A 14,140-nucleotide genomic window follows, 5' to 3' on the forward strand; every position below is an offset into this window, starting at 1 on the left:
TGGCATTTAAGGAGGGGGTGGGGCCCTCCTCGTCCTTTCGTGTTGCCACCCACAACGTTGTTGATTCCCTTGGGCCGTCACGCATGACCGCGTGCTGGCGATTGCATGTCGTCACTGCACTCGCCCTCAGCTCGACTCTTCGGTCGTGTTTTTTCTTTGTTTTTTTGGGGGAGGGGGCGCTTTTCGCGAAAGATCAGCGGCAGCAGCCGCCCTCCATGGCCAACGAGGCAAAAAAGATCGACAGCTGAGATCGCGCGCCCCCGTATGGGACAAAGTTTGCAGCTGTCGAAAGGATGGACGAGCTTTCGTGTTTGCGTGCCGTGCGCGCGCACGGACATATTCTGCAGACCAAAAAAACTGGGCAATGTTCACGAACTTAAGAAAGATTATTCGGGACCACGAGATGAAGCCCGAATCTAAACACGATATGGAGCCTTTCATCAGACTGCGGTCTCCGTCATTTCGCACGGGCCGGCCGGAGAAAAGAAGTCGCGAGACCCCACGGTAAAAAAAAACCGGACCCTCTCTTCCGTCACATTACCCATAGAGTCGAGTTCGCAACATTTCCGGACTCTTTGAGTTTCGGCCACGCGTAGCAGTGCTTAGTCAGTGTTCGTTTCTTGTCCGATGTCATATTCGATAGCGATGCAGATAAAGCTGAGCAGATTAGCCATACCGTTACTAGCTGCACATAACGGATGGAAACCCCTTCGGAGCCTTCATTTTTCCTTGCAAAACTCCCGCGCTCGCGCACTCCTGAGATTCACTGACCTCGAGTCGAGGCCATTGCGTGGGAACAATTGGAGTTTGATGGTAAAGAACCTGCGTGTTCATTTTCTCAAAGGTCATTGTTGCGGTAACCAAGTTCTCACGGGCGCGTGGTGAAACAAAACAAGTAACGGGTAATAACAGTTCTTCTCATGCCTCGATACCACGCCAAGAGGCAAAGGCACATAGATAAGCAGCAATTTTCCTAAAGGTCGCCAGTCTTTGTATTCCTACATGCTAGAAGCTCAAACTAAGCATGCTCTGGAGCAGAGATGATAATGTCACATTTTCCGCTCAAAAGAACGTTAGACAATACTGAAACAGACCAACATGAGGTGAAAATTAGAATCCCAAAAAGCTATCGGATTGGCTACATCAGAAATTGAAATGTAGGAATTCCGCAACTCGAAGCTTAGGACACTCCCAAATGGATAGAAAGAAATCTTACACTACAGACCAAAGACATGCTCGAGACATCTTAATTGAACACGCATTTTCTGCTTTAGCGCCCCAAGCTATGTGACCCATTCAGCTAATCTAGAGCGAAACTGAATCACCTTTCCACGCTCGGCGTAACACCATACTTTTAAGTCAATAGCAGTGTTTCTAAGACCATAATGGAGAATAAACCAAATGAGTCCTTGCATGCACGTTCAACCGATTATCTGGTTTGCTAAAAATAACTCATTACTATAGAACATGGAATTCATACTAAATATTATGCTCAACGCTGACTTATCCCCAGTTGAAGATATTAGGGATGTTTGGCATGAAGCTTGTGGTCGTGAGTTCAAATTGCCTCTGTGGCAATTTTACATTCTCTTCCTCAAAAAGGCGTAGAGGCAGTGTTTAAATAACAATTTAATCTTTTGACCCAAGAAAATACTATTTAATTTTGGTAAATGAACAAAAGTACACAACTTAGTTGGCTGAGCACTTGTGCAGTATCAAACAGGTCAGGGCTACAACCCCCTTGATACGTACCCGTCTTCTTAATTAGTATATCTCCCAGATCCAGTCAAACCAGTTCCCAGTTCACCCAGTTTGACCAACATCCGGTTTTGACTGGTTCAATGTCTGGGTGAGTTTCGTGGTAGAACAGTACTATAACAGGCTCCTGCACCCAGCTGAACTGGCCGGTCTAGTTTGGTTTTCAAAGAGTTGGTCAATAAGGGACGATAATGTCCTCTACCAGCAGTTAAGAGACCTGCTAATATTCAAACTCTATATGATTGCGCACCTTTCCAAGTACCCAAGAAAAACGCACTCTTGTCAACAACTGACCATTTGTCTTCTATCAGGAAACCATAAGGATCTTCCACTACCCAAAAGATAAGGCACTTGTAAAGCCTTGCTATGCACTTCGAAGCAAAAAAAACGAGGGCATCATCATGGGTTCAGACGAAACTGAAAAACAATCATCAACCAATTCTTTTTATTCATTTCCATTGGGTGCTACATATCCTTATAAGCATCATTGTGCAAAGACTTCTCTCTCCTTAAAATCTACCCGTAATTTCACAATGCTCCAAGGCTGACAATATACGAGTTACCCATTTGAATATCATTGAAAATGCATAATTTCCATGATACTGAGCCAAATCCTCTATTCCAATTCTTATAAGCCAACGATCCTGACAATAATTACTTGCCTAACAACTCTTGCCAATGAATACAATCATATGCAGTTTACCTGGCGGGTCAAATCTCCAATACATGTCCAACAGCAGACATCCTGACTTTTTATTAGGACAAGTTTACATTGTCAGGAGACTCACATCTGCAGTAAGTAGACATAGGAAAGTGAAAATCGAAGTGATAGCTATGATCATTACGGAAATCAGGTAACTCTGAGAAAGAATAATCTTGAAATACATGCTTCCTCATTGGTTAAACTAAGTAATCCTAATGAAAATCTAACATAAGCGAAAGTTAAATATAAAAAACTGCTGTGCTGCACCCTCATAGCTTGATGAAATATGAGTCATGGCAATTGCGAATTAACCAGTAAATGGGATCCCCGAATTGAAGCTCCAACTACCATTTTAAAGCAAAATGCTAGACTACCATTTTGAAGCAAAGGTAGAAAAGCACACAAACCTAAGCATGTTGCTTTAATTAATGAGCAGTAGCTATTTATGCAGCTTTCTCTGCACACTAAAACATTTCTTTGAGTGTACACAACTCATTTTCTTCAGCAGACTAAACTGAATAGACCTGATCTGGTTATCCAACATATGAACCTCATCTTCCCTGTTTCCGGTTACTTCACTTTGTATTCCCAAGAATAGAAGGAGATCACTGTAAACCAATTTTTCAATTTAAAAAATGAGATGTATATACATTTCCGGAAGAAACTTCAGGTTTCAGTAGAAAGAGGAATAAGGAAATGCAAATTGGGTTTTCTGCATGATATTATGATCATGTAACCAAACGGTAAGCACATGTATCCCCTCCAGAACAAAACACAAGCTTTTCCATGACAAGATCGTCCTCTGAGAAACTGTGATGGAGAAGCAGGCTTAAATAATGCGAACTCGTTTCTCAATCAATGAACAGATAGTGTTAATCCACTAGAGAAAAATGGAATACACAATGCCATCAAAATAAAATCACAGCAAACTGAACAATTTAAAGAAAAGAAAATCAGTGTTTAGGAAAGGATAAACAAAAAGCATAAACTAGACCATCACCAAACAAAACCCAACTAAGATTTTACTGCCTACGAGAGCACAGATTGAGCTGCTCATATACAAAAAGCGAGCGTGCATCAGAGACCATTGCATTGAGATCACATCAGGATGGGAAGATTTAATATGTATACTGAAAACATTTACTGGAGAGAGTACACCCTAAAAATTTCACAGCGGCAATCGAGAAATGGCAGGGCAAGATGCCCACGTTTTATCGTGGAACTAGTAATTTTTTAAGGAAAAGCACTTAGGAGTGACAAGATTTGAAAGCATGTCAGAGATGCATCTAAATTACGAGATATTTGAGCAAATGTTATTCTAGAAGAATGCACTCACCACGGCATGACTACTTCAGCCCGTAATTCAACGTCATCTGAGTAAATCCCAACCATCTTAATGTCCAGTAAAATTAACTTACTAAATAACTTCTCTCTTGTAAAAGCACGTGTCTGAACCATGGACGGTGGAACTTCATCATTCTACCACATGCGTCAAGCTGTCCACTTCATTTTCATGTCCAGAAATATCATCTCTTGATGTAAATGATGGCAATCAGATCATCTCTCAACTCCGTGATTTTCCAAACTCTCTAATATGGGAACTACCCAATCTCCCTCTCTTTTATGCCCTTCATCTACAGTATAGACCAAATTGTTCTCCTCAATAACTGATAATACCTTAGTGTTCCGGCGTCTTAACAGAAGGAGCTCCAACATTTTCCTGTGAACAGCATAGATGGGATTTGGCTCTAACAAACACCCTTTGCTATAAGCTTCTCTGAGAAAGACAACCTGTGAGCTCCCTTTAGTAGATATATAGAAAATTCCTGGGTGTTTCAGAAGTAATTCACGCATGTTAACTTCCATCCCAAAGTCCTTCCTGAAATGAGCTAATCTCTCCACCTCCACCATCTTCTCCACAGTTAAGCTCAACAATTCGTGAATAATCGCGACAGCCCGCTTCTCAAATCGCTCTACACCACCGCAGGTACGCACTTTAACGATTTCTTTCCTCTCGTATGGCTTCACATATGGAAGCCTCTGCCAATTCTTCATCTTCTGTCTAAATCCTCCCTCGATCTTAAAACCAGTAGGGAAATTAATTGGAAAGGCAAACCTAGTTTCGAACTCACTCAACCATTTCTCTCTATATTCCTTCTCTCTCCACTTCTCAATCTCGACCACGCCCAAATCCTCATCCCTCTCCACCAATTCCACAACCTCCAAGTCAACAAGCCTGAAATCCCGCGAGTACTTGACAAGGATCGACTCTCGGAACTCCTCGGGTAGACCCAATTCCCTCCTAATCAACCTCAATGCGTGCACATGAACTCTCCCATTAACCGACATCATCAACAGCTTCTTCACTCTCTGCACACACTCCAGTTCCATACGTTTGACAACACCCTCCTCTTCCTTAACCAGCTCCTTCATTCCACGCCTAATTCTGCAACATAAGTTCCTACGAAGCGGGTGGGTAAATACCTCGAACACGTGGGGGTGCCTGCGGACGAAGGCCCCCACGGCGACGTTGAGCCCGACGAGGCCCCTCCAGCGAGACACGCGCTGGAGCGAGACGAAGGGCCCTCTCCTGCGGGCGGACATGAGGGCGTGGAGGCTGAGGACGGTCTTGAGGGTGGCGAGGCGGGTCGCGAGCCTGTCGAGCTTGGGGTCTCGGGTTCGGCCTTCCAAGCGAGTCTGGGCGGTGGCGACCGGCTTTCGCCATCTCCTCTGCATGCACGAGTTGAACGGGCCGAAGGGTGTCGGAAAGGGGCTGGACGGAAGCCGTGCTCGCGGGAGGTTGAAGACGAGCGCTCGCAGCTGCAGCATTCTCGTGGTTGTGTTGTGGCCGGTGACTCTGCAGTGCCCTTTCGAAATCGCAGGCTTAGAGAGAGAGAGAGAGAGAGAGAGATACAGGGAGGGAGGGGATGAACTTGAAGACACTACTGGACTGAAGAAGAGGGAAAGGGAGAGCGATCAACCGTTTGGCCACGGTGCATTCGAACGGCCCAACCGAAACAGGGGATAAAAATTCCACCTTTTGGGGGCTTTCTCTGTTCTTTATCTCTTGATTCCTTCATGGATCAGCAACCAACGTCGTACTCCACTTGATCCTGTTCCATTTCCACCCCCATTTCAGGTTGAGGTTCCACCGGAAAATGTCGTAAGAGTGCAGCATGTCCCGAACTTTGGCCATGCGATATGATCTCTAAACTTTAAATTTTTGTTCAATGCGATCTTTAAACTTTAACCCGATGTGTAATGTGTTCTTTAAAGTTTTAATTTATTCAATGCGATCGTTGAACTTGTGGTACATGTTCAATTTAGTCCTTGAACTATATGAAAATATTCAATTATTGCACATTTGGCTAAAGTTTAGCGCCCTCATTAAATAAATTTAAAGTTTAAGGATCATATATTGCACATTGAGCCAAAATCTGAAAACCATTATCCCTACTTAAAACACTCGTTAAGTTTTATTAAATGTGTTCTGATAATATAAAATCAATCTACCTTCTTAAATTGCGTAGTTTTCCAATTTTTGAAATGTCTCGAAAAATAATTTTATTCCTTTTTTGAGTAAACTTAGCTAGTGCCCTGGTTAACAAGACCCTTGTCATGTTAATCTCGCCGAGTTTATCAGACTTGTTTAACGCACCTAAAAGGTCGATTCACTAAAAACTACAAAACCCGTTTTACTGGATTAACCTTAAAATTCCTTAAAGCCGCCCTGTAACAAAGTTCTTTGACATTCTGGTCAACGTTTTTTAAAACATCCATCTTGCTTTGGATGATTTGTTGCTATTTTCTTCAACCTCCGAGCATGTCTAGCAAGAAAGGCAAATTCAAGAAACCTTAAAAGAACATTGGCAGAGAGAGAGAGAGAGGGAGAGAGACAGACAGAGAGAGATCGTGATAGAAACTAATGCACCTTGCAAGGAAGAAAGCTTAAAGCAACTGAACCATTCATTCCCACATTACATCTCCATACCAATGAACACGAGATCACAATCTACCCATCCAAACCAACATAAACATGAGAAAAATTACGTTCTCCCATCTCCTGAGCCACCAAACTTCATGAGGCGACATCAACAGCGGACAAAATTGACTTCAAGAACAATGACCTGCAAGTACAAAGTCACAATTCCATAAATGACAGCAAGTTGTCGCATTCATGGACACATCACATAAGCTAATGACTTTATATGCAGTTCGCCTTTGTCCCTCAAACCTGTAAGTTAATCTCATTGATTTTTTTAGGACAGGTAGGCCTCTGGGTAGAGACATAGTCGCACATCGCTTGGGTGTGCCAAAGTGATGCTGCACATATGCCTGGTTAGGTGGGGTAGTCTAAACTCCCCATTTTGGTGTGCCTTTGGCACTTTATATGCAGTTCACTCTATCCCTCAAGCCTGTGACATAATCTCATCGATTTTCGAGGACTTGTTTCTAGTTTCTCTTACAAAAAGAAAAAGGCTAATGAAGAGATCAGAGAGCTTTCCTCAGGCCAAGATGACATGATCCGACAATCTAACAACTAATGGTGACACTACTACTGCATTCAATTCTATTCAGCTTCCTTAGAACAGATCATCAACTCTGAAGGCTGTTCATGAAAAGGTCTACGCACAAAGTCGCAAGATCACACAGCTGGCTAGTAGAAGATATAATCACAGCCACCACCCACACAAGATCTTAAGATGCTTGAAATTTCGAAGACAAAAACTATCCGAGAAATCAGTGAATATGGTTTTTTCATAGGAATTTACTGTTCAAGACTTCACAAAAGTTTTCGGTGGTAAAAGCTCTTCCAATCAAAACATTCCTGTTGCATATACACTGATGGTGGTCTGGAGCTCACAAAGATGCAAGATCATGAAAACGCTAGTCTGCTTCTAATGTTTGTGGAGACCCACATTGAAGAAAATCTTGACAGCCACAAAACTGCTCTTCCATTCCAGGTTGTGAACATACAATAAGGCACCAAATCTCGAGAAGTACTTGTTTTTCACAAGCAACAACCGTTCAAAGGTGCATTTGTATGTTAGTGAAGTAACAAAAATTTCAGGTGATATCCGCAGACAGATTACTGTCCTACAACAATGATCGAAGACTGGCGTGTTTTCCATGCGCTTTGATAGACATTTTCGTGAGTTTTTTTAACTAGCGGATGTGAATCGTGAACTTGAAGTCTGATTCGTAATTTGATGAACTGATAGTAATCCTTTCTGTCGAATTTGTTTATATAAGGTAATCTATGCATCAAACTAACGGCCATCACCACAAAAAGAGAGAAGAAAAGAATATCTTTTATTTATAATCTCAATTCCTTATTCTGATTAGAAATTGCACTGTCAAATGGCAACATCAGCTATGTAGAGAGCCTTCACAAGGTTAAAGTTGTTCTCATGTTCTTGATTGCAGAAAAGTAGTCTTAGATGCTGCATTGCTATTCAAAAGCCAGACATCCTCTACTAGTGTAAACTTCTAATTAAAAGCTCAAAACAGTAGAACTTGGATGATACATAGCAAAACTTAGAGCTCCCCACAAAATGCAATGAGCAGCCAGGAAGTAAGTACCTATTTAGGAAGAATCTCTTTATGAGCTTTGAATGATAGAATCACATTCCAAACCAAAGCAATAACATTAGCGGCAAGGACCTGAAATTATATCCATAAGATAAGATTTGAGATATGTTCAAGAAGCAAACTTATGGTAATAGATAAGAACTCAATAAAAACTCAATAACAGCTGGTTTTCACCCATTCCCTTTTGCTAATATCATCAAAACATCATCTACCAGGTATTCATGAAATTTTCTGCAACTTGAGAATTCGAGTGCTAAGCTTTATGCATGACAGACCAATTAACAGCAATTACTTTTTCTCACCAAAGACAAAGGAGCTTATCAGATCGAAAGTGGAGAGCAGGACCTCATAGAATTATAACTCCAGGTCCTTCAACAATTCTTGTCCTTACTTCCAAATATCGTAAAAGATTTTGTTATATATAAACACCACCATAGACAAATTTATAGTAACAAACTTATAAAATGGAGCCCATTAAATACTATGCTTCTGTTTCGACATTCCAATTCCAGATTCCTTTGTGAGTCCAGATGCTGACCGACTCAAATAATTTGGCACAGAAATTTCATCTTTCCTGCTGAAAACGTATTAGTTTCTTTATCCCCAAAAAATTTTACAGGCAAACTTACAACTATCGAGAATCATTCGGTTCTTAATGGAAGAAATGGACGGATGCTAAATAAATTAATCTAACAAAAATTTCAGATACAGGGGCAGGTAGAACCTGAAATTGCTGTGGGACAAAACGAAAATTGAGAAACTGGAATGGTATCCAGAGCTTCCAATTTGCAAGAACAGCAGAAAACCATTCCTACAAGCAAAAGAACCATCATAAGAACCATGATAAATATAGCATTGATAACACAGATAAGGGCATTAACTGCTACTACAGGAAGAATAACAACAAAAGAAAGAGAGTCCCTCTTCTATAAGCTTATCTAGAAGAAACTCTCTCTAACTCAGTTACACAACCAATTTGGCAATTCAATTGCCTGGTGGATAGAGGCATTCACATTTTATCAAACACCTGCATCGACACAAGTTTGCTAAGAGCCTAGCACTAACCTTTGTTCCCTTTCTAAATACCGTATGAGTTCCAAATCCAACTTGAACACTAGTTGGGGTGATGCACCTCGCTCAAATAGGCAACATTTTGCTAGTGGTAGTAATGCTTCTAGCCATATATGAAACAGCTCTCAACCAAAAGGGAGCTCAATTACAAGACAAATCATCAACTAAATCAACCTAGGCATTTTCATGCATAAGCAAGTTTCCATTTTAACTAAAGTGTAAAAAAAAAAACAGAAATGGAAAATTCCTCTCTGTCAAAAGCTCTTTTGTTCTGCTCCTTTAAAATGAACGAAAATTCTGTGTCAAAGGCATTTGAAGATACATCCTTGCTACACATTATGGGCGTGATTTGGTATGACTCAGGCTTTTAACCAAAACAGTTGTTCAACATATGACATCATGTAAAGGGTTCAATCTTGACACTCCCTCTTGTTTTCATTATGGATGCTACTCCCCTTTGTCCTATGGTTGTTGAATGATGTGGCCACATCCATATCCTGTGTAACAAGAGTAATGTCCGGCTTCATGCAAATGGGGAGTGTTAAGATACTCGATAGAAGTGACAACTAAAGGTTTTAGGAAAAACAACTGTTTCACCAAACAATACATTTAATAGGCTGCATAATATCAACATACTGGTTTTTTTTATTAGTTAGTCAATATGTTAGTACCAAAATTGACGTCGAAGATATGTTTCCAACCCAAATATTTGGTTATACTATATCGAAATATTAATTACTTGGTAAGATATTTTACTTCATAATATAAATAGCTAGGTATAACCTGGACAGGATCCAATAACGTTGCCTTGACACACTAAACTTTGCACCTTTAGATTTTTTTCGCACTGATGTTCTGAAGACTTTCGCTTTCCACCTTTATCTCTCCCTTTGACACACCTGATTCCTTAAAACTGAAGCAAAACGAGGAGCATCTCAAAGTCATTTGAGCATTACCTGTTGCAGCTTGGGAACAACGTCTGATGGCCTCCCTTCCAGTGTTACCAACGTAGCTAGGAAAAAACCAATGAACAGAGGAGAGAAAATAAACTGCACAAAAGTTTGATCACACTTAGACTTGATTCATTAGCAAAATATCAAGCTGAATGTTCAGTGACCTCATAAAGAACCTAGTCGTCTATCTTAGAAATCAAACAGACTTCGCCGAATCACCTGATCAAGTAGAAGGCGCAAAAAAGCTCCTGATGCACCAGGCACAGTTACTAAGCGGCTCAAGTATAAGTACCTGCAGGAGCACTGAATGGTGTCATAAAATGCAGGGGATAGAGCTCCAAAGAAGCACAGGATAGTTTATCTTAAGTATGTTCTGCTGTTAAAACAAGATGGGTTCAGGTGATTGCACTAGCTGTTCCTATATATCATCTAAGTACATGCAGCATAACCAATGGAAAAACTAATCATGTTGAGACCAAGATATTCCAGTGTTCGCCCAGCAGACAACTACAGATTACACCACATTATCAACTACAAGAAACCTGAGATACATTCTTTCTACCATAAGATTTTACAGAAAATAGAACAGACAATACCCAGAGGAAGCATCGACTAACTGCTTTAGTGGACAAAAGCAATGAGGCATTACCAGAAGTGAAGCGTAGGACCCACTAACACCAGCCCCAAAAAACTAAATAAGAAGTTTCTTTTCAGGTCCAATGATGGCGCTTGATCAATCACGAGCTGTGTCAAAAAAGATTGAGATTTAGTATGACCGAGTGTAAAATCTCATATTGTAGTCGAAGTGCTCATTTTTTCTGGCAACAAACAAAGAGGACTGATATCCAGATCACGACCTACTAAACACAAATCTGAGGGCTTAGTAACACTGACCACAATGGAAGGCCTTCATTAAAAGTTATACTAGCTTAAACTAAAAACAGTTCCAGAACCTGTCTAATCACCCTGGAGAGTTCATCTCAACTGATGCATCAAGTGGTAAGTAAAAGTGTTTTCGTATGCAATCAATAGTTTTCAGGTATCTTCCTATTGTCATTCATATCTTGATAGATTTATACGCAAATAAATTGTTTATATGAAATGAAACATATAGGATCAGAGCTAATCATACAGCCATGGACCTTCAAAACATGTCAAAATTATGGCAAAGTCTAGTATAACAACATCAGTACAGGACCTAGAAGGGGAGGAAATAAAATTTTACTAATGGTTGCAGCTAAACAAAGTCTACCTGGCAGATCAAATCTCCAAGGAATGTTAGCAATGCAGAAGTCACTGCTTTTGTTGCCACAGGATATTTTGCAAGTAGGGTCAGATACCTGCAGTACGAAAATTAAATCAGAAGAAATGGTTTTGGAATGGCTCACTTAAACAGCACAGACAGTCAGACAGGTGCCTGAGCAAATGAATTCATATACTGCATTGAACAACCTTACTGCAGTCTGTCTACACAAAATGAAATGAATTGTACAAGATGGACATTTGCAACAAGTATAACAGCAAAATCATATATTAAGAAGATGCTAAGTTGACGATCTCTCCCTTTGTCCTGAATTGACTATTATATCAACGCATTTTCATCAGCGTTGCAAATCATCGGATAAATGTGATTTTGTTTTTCCCACCCCTTTTCCTGAATTTGCCTCTATGAAATTAGGAGTCATGTCTCTTCTCAGTGCCTTAACTCATCAAAGACAACGTGACGGAAGCAACTTTTGCTTGTGCACTCCTTGATTTACCCACATACACAGAGAAAAGTTGCCTCCTTGCAGTCCTAGAACTTAAAACCATGAAAACATTCACTATGCCCTGCCACAGCATCCTTAAACCAATACATAATTAGGCCAATCATCAAAACCCCGTCAGCAATCACGATTATGCATAAAAGCCACTAAGGACCACGACAAGTTATGAAATTCTGATTTCTGAAGCCAACAAACAATTAACGAGAGAGGCACAATAGGCAAAAAATTTTCAGCAAAGGAAACGCATTTTTACCAAGAAAGCAAGGACCAGTTATTTCCACTGCTCCCACCGCCTCCGCCACTGCCACCTTCACCTCTTCCTCCATAATTCCCATCGCCAGATCGTCCATTATCACCACTTCCACCAGACCCCGCGTCCGAAACCGCCGAAAACCGGGCCCGGTTGAAACCCAGTTGCCTGAACCCAATTTCAACCTTACCCGAGTCCCTAAGAACCCCGGAGCGGCCATAATTCAGAGGAAAGGCAGGATTTTGACACGAGGAAGAGCTCCAGAACACGCCTTTCCGGACCGCCTTGGCATGAACCGGGGCGAAATGTAAAGGGTGCGCGCGGGAGAGGCTCACCAACCGGAACACGGCTGGGGATTGCCGGGCGATGCTACCGGTGAACTGGACCATATCTTTTGCGATTAAAGATCGATTCTTGGGAAGAAACTCGAGAGGAAAGCTCGTGGGGGTGGGGGGTTGGGTTTTGTGAGGGTTTTGGACAGCTGAGGTTGCTGCAGCTTGGCGCGAGAGACAGAGGCAATGCAGCTCCTGCCTGCCGGCTCCAACATTCCAATGGAAAATTTATTTTATTCCTTTTAATATTCTGAATCTAGCCATGGTTTGATACTGTGGTTTTTTTCTGACAAGAAATGAAAAGGAGAATCCAATTCATGCAGGAGGGAAAGTTGTAGCTACTGGACGGGACAGAAATCGATTGAGCTTGCCACCAATTGATGCTTCTCTTCTCCATGGAACGTAAAAAAATGAGAGTGGCCCCGGAGAGAGCGACCGGGCCGTTTCACAAGGTGATCGGTCCGCTTTCCGGTTTTATACCTTGAACCGGCGGTTCTATCAAAGAATCTAAAATCGAACCGGTTTTGAATTGATTCACTCTTATCTAAGTAAGTTTTCTTAGGACTAGGAACCTAGTACTCAGGCCTAGGTCCACAATGGCCAGGCCTTGATAGACTCGAGAAATTGGTGTCCAGGTCCGAGTCCATAGAGGCCGAGCCCGAGTCCATCGAGGCCTGGCCCAAAGCCTAGCACCCATGCTCGGATCTCCAGCACTTAAGCCCTAGTCATTGAGGATGAGGCATGGGATCTCGGTGTCGGTGCCCAGGTCCATTGAGGCGGGGCATGGGTAGTGCCCATCCCTAGGTCTCCAGCACCTTGGCTCGGGTCCATTGTGGCCAAGCTCGAGACCCCAATACCCGTGCCCAGTCCTCGTGCTTGAGGCTCTAGTGCTAGTGCCTCGATCTCCCACGTCCAAGCTCGGATCCATTGAGGTTGAAGCCTGAGACCTCATTGCTCATGCTCGAGTTCATCGAGGCCGAGTTTGGGATCCCAGTACAAAATGCCCGAGTGCTTGGGGCCTAGGACCGTGTCCATTTATGCTAGGACCCCGGGTCCAATCTTAATAGGCTCGAGTTCAGTCGTTAAGGACTCGAGCCTGGTTTCTAGGGACCTGAGCATGGGTACCAATGTCTCTAAGCCAACCTCGATGGACCAAGCTCAAGTGTTGAGGACCCGCGTAATCAGGGTCCTGTGCCTGGCCTTCATGGACCCGAGCTCGAGTGCCGGAGATTTGAGCATGGACACTGGGGCCTCGAGCTCGTCTTCTGTGGAACCGGGCCCAAGTGCCAAGAAGTCGTGTTCGAGCATTGGGTTTTGGCTTCTGTGGATGACATTCCTGCTTGGGACCCAAGTAACCTTGCCCGAGTCGGGATCCATCGAGACTGGATCATGGATTCTAGTGCCCTTACTTAGTTCCTTGACTAGTCGTGCATAAGTCGCTAAAGCCCAAATAATGTGTGAATTTAAAAAAATTAAATCATATTTTCTTTTCCAAACACCGAAAATATTATCATCTTTTAACATTTTTTTTTTCTGAAATTGTAACATTTCTCTCGAAATAAATAAACAGAGCTTTAACGTGTCATCGAAAAAGTTTACAATTTTTCGTGTTTCATCCCAAAAATTTTGAAGGCAATAAAATCTGTATGGTTGTTTTTTTTTTTTTTGGTAACCTGGGAACTCCCGCACGCCGACAGGGAGAACCGGGGGACACG

The 14,140-nt window shown here is 42.1% G+C and overlaps 2 protein-coding genes across 7 annotated transcripts; both read right to left on the reverse strand.

Annotated features, from left to right (window-relative positions):
* Positions 1-518: 518 nt before the first annotated feature.
* LOC115683267 (protein ROOT PRIMORDIUM DEFECTIVE 1) lies at positions 519-5,595 on the reverse strand. 6 transcript variants are annotated; one of them, XM_030607735.2, is made up of 3 exons: positions 3,798-5,595; positions 2,462-2,548; positions 519-822 (listed from the first exon to the last, which is right to left on the reverse strand). In XM_030607735.2, exon 1 carries the CDS (start codon positions 5,288-5,290, stop codon positions 4,019-4,021), a length of 1,272 nt encoding a protein of 423 aa, XP_030463595.2. In that variant the 5' UTR covers positions 5,291-5,595; the 3' UTR covers positions 519-822; positions 2,462-2,548; positions 3,798-4,018. The 6 variants fall into 6 exon arrangements, with proteins under 6 accessions (XP_030463595.2, XP_056171012.1, XP_056171010.1 ...); XM_056315035.1 differs by lacking the exon at positions 519-822 and adding an exon at positions 902-1,083; XM_056315037.1 differs by lacking the exon at positions 2,462-2,548.
* A 779-nt stretch (positions 5,596-6,374) lies between these two features.
* Positions 6,375-12,575, reverse strand: LOC115683407 (protein sym-1). Its single transcript, XM_030607954.2, has 8 exons — positions 12,097-12,575; positions 11,330-11,417; positions 10,727-10,821; positions 10,297-10,369; positions 10,081-10,173; positions 8,778-8,864; positions 8,045-8,125; positions 6,375-6,588 (listed from the first exon to the last, which is right to left on the reverse strand). Exons 1-7 carry the CDS (start codon positions 12,480-12,482, stop codon positions 8,045-8,047), a joined length of 903 nt encoding a protein of 300 aa, XP_030463814.2. The 5' UTR covers positions 12,483-12,575; the 3' UTR covers positions 6,375-6,588.
* Between the last annotated feature and the right edge of the window lie 1,565 nt (positions 12,576-14,140).

This window comes from Syzygium oleosum, unplaced genomic scaffold, assembly GCF_021117445.2.
Source record: "Syzygium oleosum isolate NSW1041296 unplaced genomic scaffold, Sole_v2.1 Sole_v2.10, whole genome shotgun sequence".
Lineage (NCBI taxonomy): Eukaryota > Viridiplantae > Streptophyta > Magnoliopsida > Myrtales > Myrtaceae > Syzygium > Syzygium oleosum.